This window comes from Podarcis cretensis (genome assembly GCF_951804945.1).
Source record: "Podarcis cretensis genome assembly, chromosome: 10".
Taxonomy (NCBI): Eukaryota; Metazoa; Chordata; class Lepidosauria; order Squamata; family Lacertidae; genus Podarcis; species Podarcis cretensis.
This window is the reverse complement of record NC_137179.1, coordinates 45,718,941-45,737,765: the sequence shown is the minus strand read 5'-3', so window position 1 is coordinate 45,737,765 and position 18,825 is coordinate 45,718,941. Positions and strand designations below refer to the sequence as shown.

The 18,825-nt window shown below is 40.9% G+C and overlaps 1 protein-coding gene across 4 annotated transcripts in view; it reads right to left on the bottom strand.

Annotated features, from left to right (window-relative positions):
• The window catches only part of PTPRB (protein tyrosine phosphatase receptor type B), a 72,270-nt gene that overhangs the window by 26,787 nt on the left and 26,658 nt on the right, over positions 1-18,825 (bottom strand). For all 4 annotated transcript variants that reach the window (XR_013843183.1, XR_013843184.1, XR_013843185.1 and 1 more), the window contains 8 exons: positions 11,985-12,245; positions 11,396-11,662; positions 8,543-8,806; positions 7,216-7,479; positions 6,100-6,363; positions 4,288-4,551; positions 2,876-3,145; positions 1,678-1,941 (listed from right to left, as the gene is read on the bottom strand). Coding sequence is in view for 1 of the 4 variants with exons in the window: in XM_079994006.1 (XP_079850132.1) it covers positions 1,678-1,941; positions 2,876-3,145; positions 4,288-4,551; positions 6,100-6,363; positions 7,216-7,479; positions 8,543-8,806; positions 11,396-11,662; positions 11,985-12,245 (2,118 nt within the window). In the remaining 3 variants the exon portion in view is untranslated. The remainder of the gene's footprint in view (positions 1-1,677; positions 1,942-2,875; positions 3,146-4,287; positions 4,552-6,099; positions 6,364-7,215; positions 7,480-8,542; positions 8,807-11,395; positions 11,663-11,984; positions 12,246-18,825) is intronic.

Genomic DNA, 18,825 nt, shown 5'->3' with positions numbered 1-18,825 from the left:
TATTCTTTCCACTTTTTAGCTGCCTTTCTTTACAAAATGTAATCCAAGGTGAAATACTAGAAAGATAGCCTAGCATAATAGCCAAAACAGAATAAAAACATATTCATACATAGAAAAGGCAGGTCAAACATATCCATACATAGAAAAGGCAGGTCTAACATATCCTACCCTCTGAACAAGGCCACAAATATCTGAAACTCTCCCAAAGGTCTGGGTAAAAAGAATTTTTTTGCCTGGTGCTGAAAATAGTGATGGCACCAGGCATACCTCCATGGGGAAAGCATTCTGTAAGCAGGGAGCTACCACTGAAAAATGACTGTCCCTGTGTTGTCTCCTTCTGTCCCTCCCTTCCAGAAAACACACGGACAAGGGCCTTGAATACCGAATGCAGGGTCCAGATTGGTTCATGTGGGGAGAGGCAGCCTTTGAGGTACTAGGGTCTTGAGCTGCAGATGGCTTTATAGGTCAAAACAAGCACTTTTAATTGAAACTAATCAGTAGCCAGTGGAGTTATGCCCAAATTGGTTTTATATGCTCAGGCTGTCTTGCCTTGATCAGCAATCTGGCTGCTGAATTCTGTACCAGCTGTAGTTTCTAAACCGTCTTCAATGGCAGCCTCCCCCTATGTACTTCCTGAAGGTTACCAGAGCATAGACAACAGAAGTGAGGCTATCCTAGTCCAGAAAGGGGTGCAGCTGGGCCACCAGCTGAAGCTGATGGAAGGCACTCTGTGTCACTGAGCTCACTAGAGCCTCAAGCAACAGTCATGGATCCAGGAGTACCCTCCAAGTTATGTACCTGCTCTTTCAGAGGGAGTGTGACCCACCCAGAGCAGGCCATATCCCTTCCATCTGGTCTAGGGAGCCACCCACCAATAATGCCTCAGTCTTGTCTGGATTAAGCTTCATTTTACTGGCTCTCATCTAGTCCATTACCAAGGCCAGACATCAGTCTAGCATTTCCACTGTCACACCAGCAGATGTAAAAGAGAAGTAGAGCTGTGTGTCATCAGCATATTGCTGACAACAACTGAACTTGTTGCCCTCCCCTAGATCCACCTTTGTGTACATCAAACACATGCCCAGTTAAGCTTTAGCCAAATTGGGGTTTGCCAACACGAGAGTCCCATGGACTGCAAGAAGATCAAACCTATCCATTCTTAAGGAAGTCAGCCCTGAGTGCTCACTGGAAGGACAGATTGTGAAGCTGAGGCTCCAATACTTTGGCCATCTCATGAGAAGAGAAGACTCCCTGGAAAAGATCCTGATGTTGGGAAAGATGGAGGGCACAAGGAGAAGGGGACGACAGAGGATGAGATGGTTGGATAGTGTTCTCGAAGCTACCACCATGAGTTTGACCAAACTGCGGGAGGCAGTGGAAGACAGAAGTGCCTGGTGTGCTCTGGTCCATGGGGTCACGAAGAGTTGGACACGACTAAACGACTAAACAAGAAACAAACACGAATTTGCATCTTTGATCTGTTCCCTTGAAGAAATTCAAACTTCGTTATTTGTTTTAGGATGCTTTTGAGAACCCTTCTATCAAGACAGAGGAAAGCAGTCTGTGTTTTATTTATCGACAACTCCTCTAGCAATCCCTTCTTACAATTAAAGTAGCCCATTGAGGTTTTAAAAGTGTATCTCACTGCTGATGGATCAGCTCATTAGATACTTTTACCTGTTCTCCCAAAGATGGATGATTCATTAGTAAGCTTGCCACTGTGGGTAACAATCACCATTTTGTACAACCTTCCTTGTACTAAGTTCTGGAAAGAATACTGCTTGAGATTCTGGTCTCCTGAAGTTCTGTCCTGGAGAGATTGGTCTGGATTATATAGAAAGATTTCATATTTGTCCAGCTCTCCCTGAGAAGTTGTCCAGCTAAACGACAGGCACCCAGTGGTCGTATTTGTGACCTTCAGATTTGTGGCAGCTGCTGGAGCTGAAATAAGAGAAGATATTGCATCCACTGTTGTAGCTTTTGGCAGGCAGTAAGAAATGGGCAGCAGAAATGTCCTTTGAACCTCAGAAACTATGTTTATACATGTTTCATGCCAATATTTTCCTTCTATGTAGATTAACCCTTTGCTATCATTAAACACGACACATAGTTTAAGGGACATTGTCAGAATCATGAGTAGATTGTTTTGCATTTATTAATTTATTTATTATCCTGCCTTTATTTGAATCAAAATCAAAGTAGTTAACAAACGCCAAAGAATGTGTAGTTAATGCAGTAATTTATTTAATAATTTTCATGTTTGTGCAAAAATATTTGCTCAAGCCAAAATTAGTGCCAAAGAATTTTCATACGGTACTAAGATTACCCTTTTATCTGGGACAAAGTAAGCGAAACAGCAAGCTGAAGAAAATCATTTTCAGGCTGAATATACATTCTAGTCAATGTTGTTTTCGTATATTTTTAAATTGCATATTCTGGGAAAGTAAATGCTGATTTAAGCATCATGTGGCCCAAATCTGTTTTGCTAGATTTATATTTAGTATCCTCACTATCAGTTGCCTCCATCTCCTGCTCAAGCAAAGTTCTCATTAATTTCAGCTGAACCTTCTGACTGAACGAGGACAATCCATTTTACAGGTAGCTGCAGTACTGCAGGCCAGTCTCCAAAAGCTTAAGGGAGGGATGATTTAAGGAGTTATATTATTTGTATATGTGCTGACATATTTAAAACCTATTTGGGTGCCTCAGCTAAAAAGAAAGTAATTAAAAATAACAATATTCATTCATAAAGGTACAAATACAAATATTCACAATACACTTTCTAAGATATTAAAAACGGAGCAGGTCTTCTGGAATATTCTACGTTTATAGCCTCAGTTATTTTGCTGTCCCCTAATAAAAATGCTGGAATTACCTGTTCGGCCTTCAGTTTCTGCCCGACGGCTGAAGAGGCCACCGCTGACTGTCAATATTTGTACTTTATACTTCTTCCCTGGTGTTAAATCTTCAAATTTGTGTTGCTTAGCAGTAGCTGGCTCTGATTTGTTGCTCAGAGGGATGCCGTGCTCAGTCAGAAGCAGGATGTCGTAACGTTCAGCCACACCAGCAGCGCTTTGCCAGGTTACAACCAACGAGTAACTGCTGTATGCATTGTCTGCATGTAATTTCTGAACAGGAGCAGGGACTGGGAACAATGGTTTAAAAGGTGAGGCACATCCATGCGTCTTGAAAATTATTAACTAATTAGTTGTGAACACACACATACACTACACACACACACACACAAAATTGTTATCAAATTCAGTCAACCAGATCTCTTATTCAGGCCAATCTGTGTCATCTTCCCATTTCCTTAGCACACAGAATATTTTGTAGTCTTTTGTATCCATCCTCATTAAAATTATATTTTGCAAGACAGAGCAGAGTGGGGGTGACATACATATCCATTCTGGTTCAACCAGGAGTCATGCATATTTATTCAGACCTGAGTGTAGCTAGATGCAAATAGTGCTCAAAAACTGATGTACTGTGTATTATAAATGTCAGGCCTAATAATCTAGTAAAGTTTTTACTGATTTAATGATTGAGAATTCAGTATAAATGTATTTATATTTTTTTAAAAAACACACCTCAGTGGGAGGGTGCCTTTTTGAAGATCTTGAAGAAGTGAAATCTTTTCTCTTTGAGATTCTGTAAATAATGTTTAGCATTCATGGGCCATATTCAGACAATCAGATCAAGGTGTAATGAGCCAAGCTAGGAACAAGCCTTTTCACAGCATTTATAACTATCATTTCCTTTTCTATTCAAACTGGGACACGGAGGTTACCAGCTTTGAAACAGATCAGTATATTAACCCACAGTTTGACTTTGGTTTTAATATTCTGACTTGTGCTGGAGCAGGTAACTACGATTTTTAAAAAAATGATGAGAATTTACTCATCACTGTTCTGAGATCATGAACTTACAGAAATAATGGATGAGATTCACCTAATGAACTGTGTCAGTGGAAGCCTTGCACAGGGGTGTCCACTTGTGCAATGGGGTTTCCTATACCCCAAGAAACAGGCTCTGGAGAATCAAGAAAACCCCCAGATAGCACACTGGGGGAGGGGACCGTTCTACCTGGCAATCTGATATGCTTGTGCAGATAGAATGTTTGTAACTGTGCAACGCTGAATTCCACTCAATGAATTTTAGCCTGTGAACCTAAAATTGCAACTGAGTTGCTCTCTTTCCCCTTCCCCATTCCTTTGTGCTGTTCAACAGGAAACTGAACGGTCTTCTTAATTATTTTGCCCTCCTTTCATTCAGGGAGAAACTTACTTGTTCGCCCAAAGGCTGTTGAGTTGTTGTGCAAAGTTCCGCTCCTTGTCTGTACAACAACCTTGTACAGTTCCCCTGCTTCCAGTTTGTTAAATGTGTGATCGTTCACATTTTTGGAAACGGTCTGGGTATCAAGGGGGTGGTTCTGATGGAATATTGTGACCGTGTAGGAATCAACATCTCCTCCTGCATGGGTCCAAACCACTTTCAAGCTGTTCGTCATTCCGTTGGGTGAAATATGAATGTTTTTGACAGCGCTTGGAACTAAAGAGGAGGAAATACCAACAAGAACGGCCAAAGAAGTCAATAAGTATTTTGTTACCATGCTAATTATTTTGTTAAAAGTTGTGGTTAACAAAATTATGAAAGCTAGATAATGACCAGACCACGAGATATGGAAGGCTTTTACCTTGTGATTTTTGTAACAGAGTATTAAAAGGTTGGAATTAAAGCAGGATGCAGGAATGGCACAGTCAAGTTGGAGAGGAATGGCAGATCTCTGTCCATGAACCCACAGAAAGCACATGGTCATGACAAGTGGCATTTCAGGATATGGTGGTAACAGGATGAGAGAAGGTTCCATAATCCTGCACCTGACTGCACATATAGCCAGAGTCCTATGCTGAGATGGCAGTTAACATTCTGGGTGCAGCTGCACACTGCTGTTCCGTGCTGCTGCTTTGTTACTTTGTCATTGGTGGTTTTATTTTATGATTTCAATGTAAATGCTACTTGTTTTCATTGCGGCACTCACCATGGGACCATTCAGCAAAGGTTCACTTAATATTATATAGTTACGATACAGAGAACGAGAAAGAGAGAGACAGAAACACAGAAACCGCCTCCCTTCCTTGCGTTTTACCCTTCTGCGCAAGGTGGGCGACCAAAGAGGCATGTTTCCCTCCTGGCCAGCCTGGCAAGGTGAGGTGCTGGGGCTCTCAGTAGCATCCTCTGGCCCTTTCCCCTCTTCTCCACTGGAGGTGTGGCTTTCCCCACCGCAGGAAGAGGAACTACTTTGCAGGATTTTCGGAGGCTCCCTGTATCCCAACGGCCCCTCTGCCTCCCTCTCCTGTTCTGATGGCAGACCCCTGACAATTCTCATCTGCTAATAATTCTTCTACCCAACTTTCTTTCTCCCATGCAGGTTTGTTTCCAGCACTAGAGTTTGACTGAAGGAAAAATGAATTTAGGGATTATAAGGTAAAGGTAAAGGGACCCCTGACCATTAGGTCCAGTCGTGGCCGACTCTGCGGTTGCGCCGCTCATCTCGCTTTATTGGCCGAGGGAGCATGACTAAGCCGCTTCTGGCGGACCAGAGCAGTGCACGGAAACACCGTTTACCTTCCCACCGGAGTGGTACCTATTTATCTACTTGTACTTTGATGTGCTTTTGAACTGCTAGGTTGGCAGGAGAAGACTGAGGAACGGCTGCTCACTCCATCGCGGGGATTCGAACCGCCGACCTTCTGATCGGCAAGTCCTAGGCTCTGTGGTTTAACCCACAGCGCCACCCGTGTCCCATTTAGGGGTTGTACAGTGATGGGAAAAAAAGATGGCACAAAGTGAGTGAGTCAGTACTCCTTACTTGCATGCGTCCTTTCCACTTTAAATCACCACTCCATCCCCAGTTTTACATGTGACTGAGGCAGAATAATGTTTAAAGACACAGGTCTGTCTGTGTCTTGAGTGGTGAGAAATGGCACCTGTGTTTCTCAGTCTGACCTACCAGTTTCTGAAAACTTGCAAAAAATCACATTGTAACGTACCAGCACCGACAGACTCAAAATCTGTTTGATATACACTTTTCCTAACCTGTCAGTCCTTGTATAAAAGTAGCTCGTTCTGCTTTTCCACTAATTGTGATGACAACAATTTTGTAAAGGCGTCCTGGAGTTAGAGATGTGAACCTGAATTCTTCAAAGGTGTTTTCAAGGTGATTGGGTGGGAAAACCTTCATGTCATTGAACAGAAGCTGTATCTCATACTGATCAACATCGCCATCAGCTTTGGACCAAGTAATATACAGCTCTTCAGTGCTTTTACTGCTTAGAGTCAATTTCTTTACAGATTCTGGGACTGGGAAAGGAATGACAGGACATTGTCAGGCAGCAATAATGACTATTACTGAAAAAGAAATAAACTGACCACAAAGGTATATGAAGTGCCAATACATTGCTGAAAGCATGTGTGGAGCATAAAAGTCTAGTTTGTGGAAAAACAAAGTCACAGATATATTTTGCATACGTATAATTTCTCATAGGCTCACACAATTTTTGTAAATACATGTCTGCATGGTGACATATATTAATTTATTAATAATACAAACATGTGATATAACAATTTGGAGAAAGCAAACCACACCAAACTTCAATGAATGGTTAATGACACTGATTTCAATAAGATACACTGATGATACCTGGGATAAACTACTACAATGTTGTAGGCCATGTTCAATTTTTTTTAACTTTCAAATTCCAAAAATGAGGGGAATTTGCTAAAAAGTGGGTACATGACTCGGGAATTCAAAAGATATTTGATTTAAATTAATATAATTTAGTTTTGCTCGGTAAATAAGCTGTGTGTAAAATTGCATAGAAATCATTAAAAATGATTGCCAAGTACTTGCAGTTATATTAATATATTATAATATTTTACATTACCTGACATTTTCAGAAAGTAAAATTAAAAATTCTTCAGTTTTCTGAAAACAGCTTCTTTGTTTCTCAGTCAACATAGACTTACCAAGCTAAATGTTGTCCAATTACAAAAATAATAGCAGATTTGAATTCCCCACCCCGAAAAACGTATTTTGAAGACCCCTCACTGAAGAAATTTGCAAAAACTGTAACACTGGATATTTAAAAATTAAATTGGACGTTTTCAACATTGAGAAAATATTATTATTATCCACCTGGAGCATTTATTTACCTGTCCTTCCACTGGCTCTTTCACTAGTCTCATATTTTCCACTCTTTGTGCTGACCGTGACACTATAAAGTCTTCCTGGAACCAAGTTAGTGAACACACTTTCGTTTTTATCCTTGGGGACGGTTTTTGTTTGGATGAAGTCATTGTTGTGCTTGATGATCACTTCATAATTATCATAGTCTCCTGTGGCGTGTTGCCAAGACACCTTTAAATAGTCACTTCTTGCAGAATTGCTCACTGTAAGTCCCTGGACGCTTGAAGGCACTGAAAAGATAGAACACACTCCAACGTGTCCTGATTTCAGAAATAATAAATGTGCATTGCAGACTGAGGCTAATTTGAGAAAGAAACTGGAGTGTGTGTGTGTGTGTGTGTGTGTGTGTTGGGAGTGGAGAGAAGACAATGAAGCCCAGCCAGATCCAGCTGTTGTCATGCATAGTTAATGTGACTAGATGGGCCAAAATGTGGATGGAGATGTAAGTTCAGACCCCATCCAGATTCAACTGAAAATAAGGCGACAACATTCACATTTTTTGCCTACAGTTCCTGAATCCCAATCCAGCAAGTGATATATGCCTGGGTCATGTTACTTGGACCAAGGTAGGCATGCTTTATTTCAGGGGTGGCAAACTTTGGCCCTCCACATATTACTGAACTACAATGCTCATCATCCCTGACCATTGGGCCATGCTTGCTGCAGCTGATGGGAACTGTGGCTGAGTAACATTTGAAGGACAAAAGGTTTCTCACCCTTGTTTTATTCGGACATGTGAAATCTGAGCAAAGAGACAAACTACCTCTGCTATGGATTCTCTCTCAGTCTCAGGTTTCCTGAGATATAAATGACCTTTAACAAGGGATCTTTTGCAAGTAGATTTCAGGAGAAATAGACACTGCAATTGAGGTGTGACTCAGTGGGGCTTACTTCCAAGTAGACATGCATAGGATCGTACTGTTCCATGTCCTTGTCCTTTACTGCCTTGGTATAAAATGCATTTCACTGGAAAATGTGCATGCAAATATTTCTAAGCTACGAATGTCTATTTTTAAAAATGTTTTTCCCCCTTTTGTACACTTTCCCTAGAATATAATTAAACATTCTTATGAAGAAGTCGTTTGAAATCATTTGACATGTTGCTTTTAAGATTAGAGGGACCAACATCTACAGCAGATGTTGTTCCTCTGTTGTCATATCATCATTTCCCTCTTTTCTGATTTACCCCATGCTCCCTGCAGTTGTATAAATAAAAATATATGCCTAGGAACAGTGACATGGTTTCTCTGTGACTGCAAGTATATCGTATACCTCTTTCCTTCACCTTTTTACCTGTTCTTTCCTGACTGAAGGATTGCTTTTCATATTTTCCACTCTTTGTAGTTATTGTCACATCATAGAGTCGCCCAGGAGTGAGGGTGTTGAAGGAACATTCATTGGCAGATTTTGCAATGGTGACAGTATGAACAGTCTGCCCTTTATGAGAGAGTGTTACCAAATAGCTGTCTACATCTCCAACAGCTGGCAGCCAGGAAATACTGAGGTAATCGCTCCGCCCTGAATTATTCACTGTTACTCCGCTTACGCTGGAAGGAACTGTACAACAAAGCATTAAAACAAACATGTGTTTTCAGTGTATTTAGAGAAATTCCTCATGCTGTATAATAGGACTTTTTTTTCTTATAGTGGACCGAAACCTAATACAGTGGTACCTCGATTTAAGAACAGCCCTGTTTACGAACTATTTGGTTAACAAACTCTGCAAAACTGGAAGTAGTGTCCTGGTTAGCGAACTTTACCTTGGTCTAAGAATGGAAGCCAAATGGTGGAAGGGCACCGGCGGCGGGAGGCCTCATTAGGGAAAGCATGCCTTGGTTTAAGAACGGTTTCAGTTTAAGAACGGACTTCTGGAACGGATTAAGTTCGTAAACCAAGGTACCACTGTACATATTTCCTGCAGGTGGCTATGATAAAGGCTAATATAATACTTTTATAACTTTTAAAACCACCTCTTATATGTGAGAAATATACAGTTTGCATGCACACATAGTATAAGTGCTGTTCACTGAGTCAGCAAATTCTCAAGAGCAATATGCAGCTAAGTCACAGAACATAAACGAAACATCAAAGTCCCTCCCCCAGAAGAAAGCCAAACTCAACCAAAGAAATACAGCAAGCACCTGGAGTAACACAACTTACTAATTTCACAAGAGGCTGTTGTACATTAAAACTGGTAAAAGCATCACATCAGATAATTCTAAGAATTACATAGAAATATTGAGAGTTTCCCACCCTCTAGTGGAAAGAATTATGAATAATTTTCTAAGAGGTGAAAGAACATTTATGCAGGTCAGCCCTGTAGCCACCCTTTCTTGTTAGGACAACAAGCGGATACCAAAACGTGTTAAAGCAAACAAAATAGTTTATGCTATAACAAAGAAATTTTAAAAAAACTTGTGTGGCGTTTGTTTTCTTGAAAATTCAGTTCTAATTTTGTATCTCAATGACAACAATTTTAAAAAGCCAACTTTAGAAACAGAATATGTTACAATGCCATCACAGGCAAATATTTAAAGAGTGATGAGAATAATATGCATATCTTTTCCTTTTTGAATTCAATGAGACCGAGTCCTTAACTTTGTGCAGTATTTGCTGCATAATAGACTTCCTTTCAGAAACTTATAAAAATGCTTGACAAAAATGAAATAAAATAGGTGCTATATAAAGGAACAAACTAAGCAACTGGAAACTAATTGTGGAAAGCATTTGGATTTTTTTAAAAAAACTGGTTGCTGGGTGGACTTATTTGTCCAAAAACTCTGAAAAGGCCTCATGCTGAGTTGCATACATTGGAAAAATAGGAAATTAGGCCTGAGTTACAGCCGAGGTGGCCAGCCAGCTATTGGGCACAGCACAGTTTCTCTTCTTCTAGGACTGTTTTCATTATCTCCCATTAAGCCTCAAGAAAAAAGCTTCTATGATTGCGAGTATAGTAGTGCTTTAAAAGGATAATTTAGGATAATATTTTTCCCAGGTCACTTTAAGCTCTCTCATGATTTCACCCTTTATCAATAAACACCCAATGCTCTTCTACGCATCATAATAACTGCAGCAGAAAGAAAGTCTTTAATTCTTACAGCAGGCAAACAAACGTGCTTTATCACTGTCTTTAAACAGCTGAAACTGAAAAGCAGAACAAAGGGAAGTCCAAGGGGTGGAGTTTAACTCCAGCCCCTAATACAATGGCCTAACATTTAACACTTCAATGTTCATGTTACTATATATGCTGTTGTTGTCAGGGTCATTTCTTATAGGGTGACTGTGATCATGAAAAATCCACACTCAATCAGGGAAAGTCTTCAGTCAGGAGGGGGTGGGGAGGCTCTTCCAGATTAGGTTTTGTTGTCCTGTTCTCTGTCGTTCTTTAATTGGAGACTGTCATGTTATAATTAAAAAATAAATTAAAAATCTGGGAGGGCGTGAAGCAGCATTTTGCCCCACCTTGGCTGCAGAGCTAAGCTAGATGTGTTTAGTTCTCCCAAGAATTACCAGAAGTAATATGTATGTGTATGTATATGTGTGTGTGTGTGTGTATATATATATATATATATATATATATATATATATGGCCACATCCCAATGGGACATATTTCCAACATATACAAAACACTCAACAAATAAAATCCACTCCTAAATGCTTCAGTTCTGCTACTGACAAACCTTTAGTTAAAAAAAAAGTGTCTGTCATTTTTTTAAAAATTCAGTTTTTTATCAGTTATGTTTTAAAGATCATTGTCATATTAATGGTCAGCCATGACACATTCTTGTGATCCCTGCATTTTAGTGATGATACAGAAGGTCTTTGAACTAAAGACATTCTCTCTCTCTCTCTCTCTCTCTCTCTCTCTCTCTCTCACACACACACACACAAATGCATATATCGCTGGAACTGAGAAGCTCAAGACTAGAGAACCCATGATGCTGTGCAAGTGTGGATAAAGCACAATATACAAAACACGCGGAACTTTTTGCTGAATTGAACTATGAAACAACAGTGAAACATGGCTGCACATGGAGGAAAGCTAAAACACTGAGTGATATATTTTTGTGGGATGGAAAATAGAACACTGCCTGTGATTTTCACATTTTTCTATCTCAACAAAGCTTTCATTTATTCCCCTTTACCTGTTCTCCCTTCTGCGATTGCTTGTCTTGAAGATACTCCTCCACTAACCGTGGTGACAACCACTGAGTAGAGCCCTCCAGGTTTTAGAGACTGGAAGTGGTATTTGTTGGTGTCACTAGGAACACTTTCGTTTTTTATGACAACGTTTTCATGAATGAGTAAGACTTGGTAAGAATCAACATCTCCGTGGGCCCTTATCCAGCTGGTGAATAGGCTGTTGCTTGTTCCTTGGTTTGCCACATTTAAACTTGTCACTTGTGCCGGAACTGCAATTCAAGGCCAGAATCGTGGTCAATGAACAGATAAAAGATTATTTATCCTAAACAAACCCAACAACCCTAACAGCTGCAACAATACAGTTATGTATATTGATTAAAACACCACAGTGTCGTTCACAATAGTTTTGAGTGTGCACATCCCCTACTTTTAAAAAGACATAGAATCATAGAACTGTAGAGTTGGAAGAGACCCTGAGGCTCATCTAGTCCAACCCTCTGCTATACAGGAATACTAAGTTCCCAGAAAGCAAAACATGATGCTTGCTGTTTAAGGAAAGCTCGAAGAAACATTATGCCAACCGTATGCTACCTGTGCGTCCCACAACAGAAGTCCTATTGCTCAGATCCCCACTTATGCTGGTGACTGTAGCCGTGTACTTCCGTCCAGGTAACAGGTCTGTGTAAGTGAATTCTTTGGCTTCTTTCGCAAGAGCCTTGTTTATGACCGTGAGGCTTCTGTCTCCCAGTGAAACCACATAACCATCCCACTCAGCCAGAGGCGTCACCCACATGATGGTGAGAGAGGATTCATTGGCGTGCTTTACACGGAGCTGGAGAACTGGCTGTGGAGCTGTGGGAAAGAGAAACAGGGGGTGGGGGGGGGGGGAGAGAGAGGAATACTTAACACCAGATGAGCCACAGCAAGAGGAGATTTCACAACCCGATAAAATATTAATACTGTTACACATTTCAGCTATCATGCTAATGCTCAGTGCGGAACATGACTGCAAACAATGGGCTGAACCATAGTAGTTACGATTTCTGTTACAGGAAAATAGATACAATGGATTAAAAGTGAATAATCGTTACATATGTCCCAGCAAACTGATGACAGTTGGCAACATTAGTTAGTGAACAGACATTGATTAAAGCAGCTGCGATACTATCTGTATTCTACTCAGCTTGCTGTGTTTCCTCTACAGGTTACTTTATTATTATTATTTACATTTCTATTCCGCTTTCTATTTTTTTTAAAAAAAAAATCTCAAAGCAGTTTACAACGCATGGAAACATCAAATAAATAAATAAAAATCCAAAATAAAACATTACTGAAGAAAGTCAAATATAAAGCGTACATTCGAAGCGACATAATTAACAGGAAACTTAAAGATTCCGAAACAAATCATTCCAAAGAGGCCAACTACATTTAGTGCAGCAAAGTTCACAAACAAAAAGCACTGAGTATTTCAAAAGAAAACATTGCTAAAGGAAGTCTGTTATAAAATGCGCATTCAAAACAGCACAATTAACCAGAGAATAAAATAACATCTTAAGCACAGGGTTTGTGACTCATAATATCAACATGAGATGGACACCAATTCTCACTGCTTCTGTAGGGTGGTAGCTGCCCCACACCACCGCCAGACATGCCTAGCAAAAACATTCAGGAAAGCTGCACAGATGGGCCTCATCCATAAGTCAGAAGAGAAAAAGCAGCCATGCAGAAGCAATTTCAAGCAACCCCCACACCCTAGCCAAATGAATACAGGGAACAGCCATATGTTTATTAAGCCCAGTAATAGCTATTCTGACAGGTAATAGCTCTCAAAAAGAAGTATTTTAAATTACTTGCAACCTGATCCTTTTTAACAGAGGATGCCAAAGACTGAGGCTGGGAGTGGGATGGGACTTCTGCATGCATTTCCTCATTCTGGCACTGCCGGAGTTGGTCTAGATGATCATTTCGATCCCTTCCAATTCTATGATATGATCTACCACAGAGTTATGGCCCTTCCCCAGTGAGAAACACCCCATCATAACCATGCTTCAGCTCACAGCTTTCAAAACCTGTGTAGTTTACTTTTTGCAGATTAGCAAGTTGCTTTTTCAAGGAGCTTTCCTTTTCCTTTTAAAGCAAATACTTTTATTAGGTGAACCCAAATATCACCGTGTGCAAGCACTTTAGTTCTCCAGAAGGTTAGAAAGCCTGGCTTCATTTATCATCTAGCTTCATGAAGAGTTATGGAGAACTCAAAAGCTTGCATGCTATTTTGTGACTTTTTGGCAGGACTGATGAAAGTTACTGCCCTAATGTGGATTTTGGAAATTTTCTTATGGGCCAGTGTGGTTACCTTTACTTTTTGTGTTTCTTTTGGTTTTCTGTCTGCAAGTTACTATTAGAACAGGCTTTATTCTCTTGCTATTAAATGAAAACGCATGTGTTAAGTATCAAAGATGACAATTAAGCTCCATCTGCTATTTAGCTATGCTATTAGGATTTAACAACGTAGCTCCTAATTTATGAAAGGCTTTAAACAGAGTACAATGTGTGTGGGAGGGACATTTGTTCAGCTATTCAACAAATGGAGTGTTCACTCATGAAAATTCACAATCTGTATGTAATCAGATTTTAAACTAAACTAAACTGAACAAATCAAAAGGTATGATCCAGTGATTTACAGAAATGTCTGGAAGTTTCTGTGAGATGCAGGATTCTGCATCTGCATCTAATTGGCTTCAGTTTCTTAAAACAGCACAGAACACTTTTTATCAACTGAGACTTGAACTCAAGAGCCTAACCTTATAGCTCTATTTAGTAACACCATTTTGGACTTCCGGGTTGGCGCCATCGCCGAATGGCGGACTCCCTCCGAGCTCCGGAGGGAGTCTGCTCGGCAGGGGCTGGGTTCTACCGCGCCGGCGACGCGGGGACCCTCAAAAACCATGGGCGCTGAAACCCATGGGCATGGTGACTCGGCTGGCACCGTTTGCGCCCCCCGACCACGTGAAGGAGACTTTTTAAAGGCTGCGGAGCGGGTGACGGGGGGGGTGCTGTGAGTCCTCCGCTTCCCCTGCCGAGCGAAGCCGCATGCCATTTGGCGGAGAGCGCTGACTTCTTCCATTGAAAATCTGGACTTAAAAGAACAACCCGTGAGTAATTGGAATTTGGATTAAAAAGGGGAATAAATTTTTTCTTAAATTCGGAGCGAGCGGGGGAGGTATAAAAAGGAAGTCAACCTCCCCCCTGTTGTAGAGGAGCTAAAGCAAAGGACCTGACAACTAAGATCGAGCGCAACCTTTTCTTTTGATAAAGATATTAATTTCGTGATGGAAAATTATAAGCTGGGCTGGAGGAGAAGAGTGGAATGTGAATTAAAATACAACCCCCCCCCCGGAAGCCCCGGGAGCGATCCGTGAGAGCGCCTGGAGAGGAGAAATAGAGGTTTTGACAGCTGTCAAAGGAGCTGCCAAAACTGAAGAACAAAAAGAGAACTTTGTTACGAGGACTTTGCTGGTTACATTTGTTATAAATTGGATATACACTGTTTAAAATAAGGAATAATAAGTTATTTTGACCGGTGGGTGAGATCGGGAATGAAACTGAGTTATTATAATCCCTCTAGAGGAGCTGTGGGTTATTACAAGTATCGCTGGCATGGAATTTGAATCGGACATTTTATCTCCTGGGAAACTGCAGAAATGGAACACTATTTTGTCTACAGAGGTCTACACACTAAAGGAGACAATAGATTTATCTATTGAAGAATGGAAGGGACTTGACGTAATGTTTTGTTCCTGAATAACAAAGCCTCTGTAGAGGAATTACAAGCTTTTTGGAATTAGAACATTTGTGCAGGAGAGCAGGGGGAAAAAAAGAAAAAAAAGAGGAGAAGAGAGAACATCAAGAACAACAAGAAAAACAAGAACTGGACAAAGTTGGAAGATAGACCCTTTCTAAGATTGGACATTTGAAATTAAAGATGATTAAAAGACAGTAAAGATTATTAAAAAGACGGCAAAGCGGACTGGTGAAGGATTATGGCTTAGATTATGGTTCAGATGTGGGAGCTCCAGGAGACAGTGGATTTGATGGACATTGGGAACGCAACCGGGAAAGGGGGGAGGGAAATTTGGAATCCAAAGGGTGTTAAATTATATTTTATTCTTTTTTAAATTCTTTTATGTTAATCTGTATCTTATATTAAAGAGGGGAATTCGTGGAAGGGAACAGGTCGATTTTAGGGGATGGGAAAATATTTTTTAAATTGGGTTAATGATAATAATTTTAAAATTTGGGGTAAGAATTTGTTGAATCTATTTGAAAGAATTGGAATACAAGAGGGGGTGGGGAGGAGGAAGTCCTGGAAAGATGATATTGAAAATAAGGCCTTAAATTTGGATGTTTTTCTTTTTTTTGTTATATTTGAAAATCTTTAATAAATATTATTAAAAAATAATAATTTAGTAACCCCATTTTATTCATCTCCTATGTGGAATGACTAAAACAGACACGGGACACCATAAGTACTGTCTCTAAATGGGAACGTTATTGTTACCGAATAGCAGTTTCCCTCCACTAAGTTAAAAGGATTTGCTTCAGAATGACATCAAAAGGATGCTTGTTGAACTTTGCAAGATCACAAAATGACTATGAATAGCGCATTCCTACAATCCACAATAATCTGGCATTCTGTGGTTATGAAAAAAATATGGTGTCAAAGAGTCAAAAAGCATGCAACGTCTAAAGAATCAAAAGGGAGGGTGTAGCAGGAAAAATAATCAACACGAGGTGTAAGATAAGGCAGAGTTTCCCACCCTGATTTCTTATACACCCTTCTATCTATTGTTTTCCAGGCTACTCCCTTCCTTTTTGTAAATTTTGAATACTTGGCTTGCTGCACACAGCAATAGCTTATTTCAGGAGGAGGCAAATTCCATTTCATGGGCCAGTTATGGTTAGTCTCCAAGGCTTTTTTATGCAGGGCAGTTTCTTGTCAAAATGATAAGAAAACCAATTTTCAGTTCATTAATAATAATAATAATAATAATAATAATAATAATATCTAAACCTTGTGCTTAAATAAGTATCAGTAGGTGACAGGAGAAACCACAATGTGATATTCTGTTCCAAAAATCACCCTCCTTTAGATTAATGACCGCACAACAGGCAAGCATAAATGTATATACTATTAATACTTCTTCTGTTTGATTTTTATACAATACCAAGAATGTGGCAGTTTGGGGGAGGTTCTCATCATTCAGCACCTATTTGTTCTCTCTGTTTCTGTCAAATCAATTCACAGGAACTGATGCAGACACATAGGGTCCGCTTGCCACACACCCCAGCCCAGCCCGCCCGCCTTCCTCCAATTGTGACCCAAATAATCTGGTCCCTCCCAGTAAACCAGCTGCAGACAGCTTGCTCTGTTCTTGCCTGTGCTGTGCCCATTCTACTTTTCCTTATAACAATGCTTTTCTTATAACTGAAGCCTCTCACGCCTGCCACCACTGCCACTGCCAGAGACTGCTGTCCTTGGAAAAATATCCAGCAGGTAGGTATTCCTGCAGTTGTGCAATCAAACCACAGACCATGGACCTACTAGCCATTTCCCCTCTGTCAAGAACAGTGCTTTACAGCAGCAACAGCAGTGTGAGACTTGGGGCGCTGCATCTAGGGAGGTGGAAAGACACAGGTTGCCCGTGAGTGGTAGGTAAAATGTAAAGGACCCCTGGATGGTTAAGTCCAGTCAAAGGCTACTATGGGGTGCGGCGCTCAACTTGCTTTTCAGGCCAAGGGAGCTGGCGTTTATCCACAGTTTTCCAGGTCATGGGGCCAGCATGACTAAACCGCTACTGGTGCACGGAGGACCTTGACAGAAGCCAGAGCGCATGGAAACGCCGTTTATTTTTCCTCTGCAGTGATACCTATTTATCTACTTGCACTGGTGTGCTTTTGAACTACAGTGGACCATCGCATAACGTAACTTCCGGGTTGCGGACCCGGCAAACCCGGAAGTGTATATTTCCAGGTTTCGCCCCACGCGCATGCACAGAAGCACTCTATCGTGCTGTGTGCTTGCGCAGAGGGGGCACCTCATGTTGCAGACTTTTCGGGGTACGTAAGGACCCTTGGAATGAATTAAGCTCGTATCCGGAGGGTCCACTGTACTAGGTTGGCAGAAGCTGGGACAGAGCAATGGGAGCTCACCCTGTTGCGTGGATTCAAACCAACAAACTTCCGATCAACAAGCCCAAGAGCAAGAAACCAAAACCAACTTGGCAATGTTTCTTTCAGTAGTCATATGAATCAATGACCAGCATACCCATGACTAAACAAATAACGCTTCAGTCTCCCTTCCCTGGGGGGTTGTCTATATGAGTCTGTATTTTATTCTGTATCTATGTTATGGGTCGTTGGACCGTTATAAAGATTATTATTATTACTTGAAATATGGCCTTTTGTTTATTCTGGCCACATATATCCCATACATTTTAAGCAGTGTCATACCACTTTAAACAGTCATGGCTTCCCCCAAAGAATCCTGGGAACTGTAGCTTGGCTAGTTGCTGAGAGTTGTAAGGAGACACCCTATTCCCCTGGCAGTGTTATAATTCCCAGCGTGGTTTAGCGATCTATGCATCTCCCCAGGAAAATTAGGAAATTGTAGCTCAGTGAGGGGAATAAGGGCATTCTAGGGACGCGGGTGGCGCTGTGGGTTAAACCACAGAGCCTAGGACTTGCTGATCAGAAGGTCGGCGGTTTGAATCCCTGCGATGGGTTGAGCTCCCGTTGCTTGGTCCCTGCTCCTGCCCACCTAGCAGTTCGAAAGCACGTCAAAGTGCAAGTAGATAAATAGGTACCACTCTGGTGGGAAGGTAAACAGCGTTTCCGTGTGCTGCTCTGGTTTGCCAGAAGCGGCTTAGTCATGCTGGCCACATGACCCGGAAGATGTACGCCGGCTCCCTGGGCCAATAAAGCGAGATTTGCGCCACAACCCCAGAGTCGACCACGACTGGACCTAATGGTCAGGGATCCCTTTACCTTTACCTTTAAGAGCTCTTAGCACCCTTAACAAACCATAGTTTCCAGAATTATTTGAGAGAAGCCATGGCAGTTACATGACATCCACTTAAAAGACGTCACATAACAGGTAATGCAAAAGTTTTCAGTCTGAGTAAACAATAGGTTGCTTATTATAAATGTGTAAAACTATACCTATCGCAATACGGACAGTGAAAATAAAATGTTTAAGCCACCTTCTTGTGACTGATCTCTACTGATACACTTAATGCTCATTGAATCTGCTCATGCAAACACAGCCAACGTTAGAATAGCATTATAAATCCACACATAAGCATTTCGCAAAGGCAAATGCATCCCATAATAGACTACATCTAATCACCCACAAACAATCTCTCTGTCAGTTTTC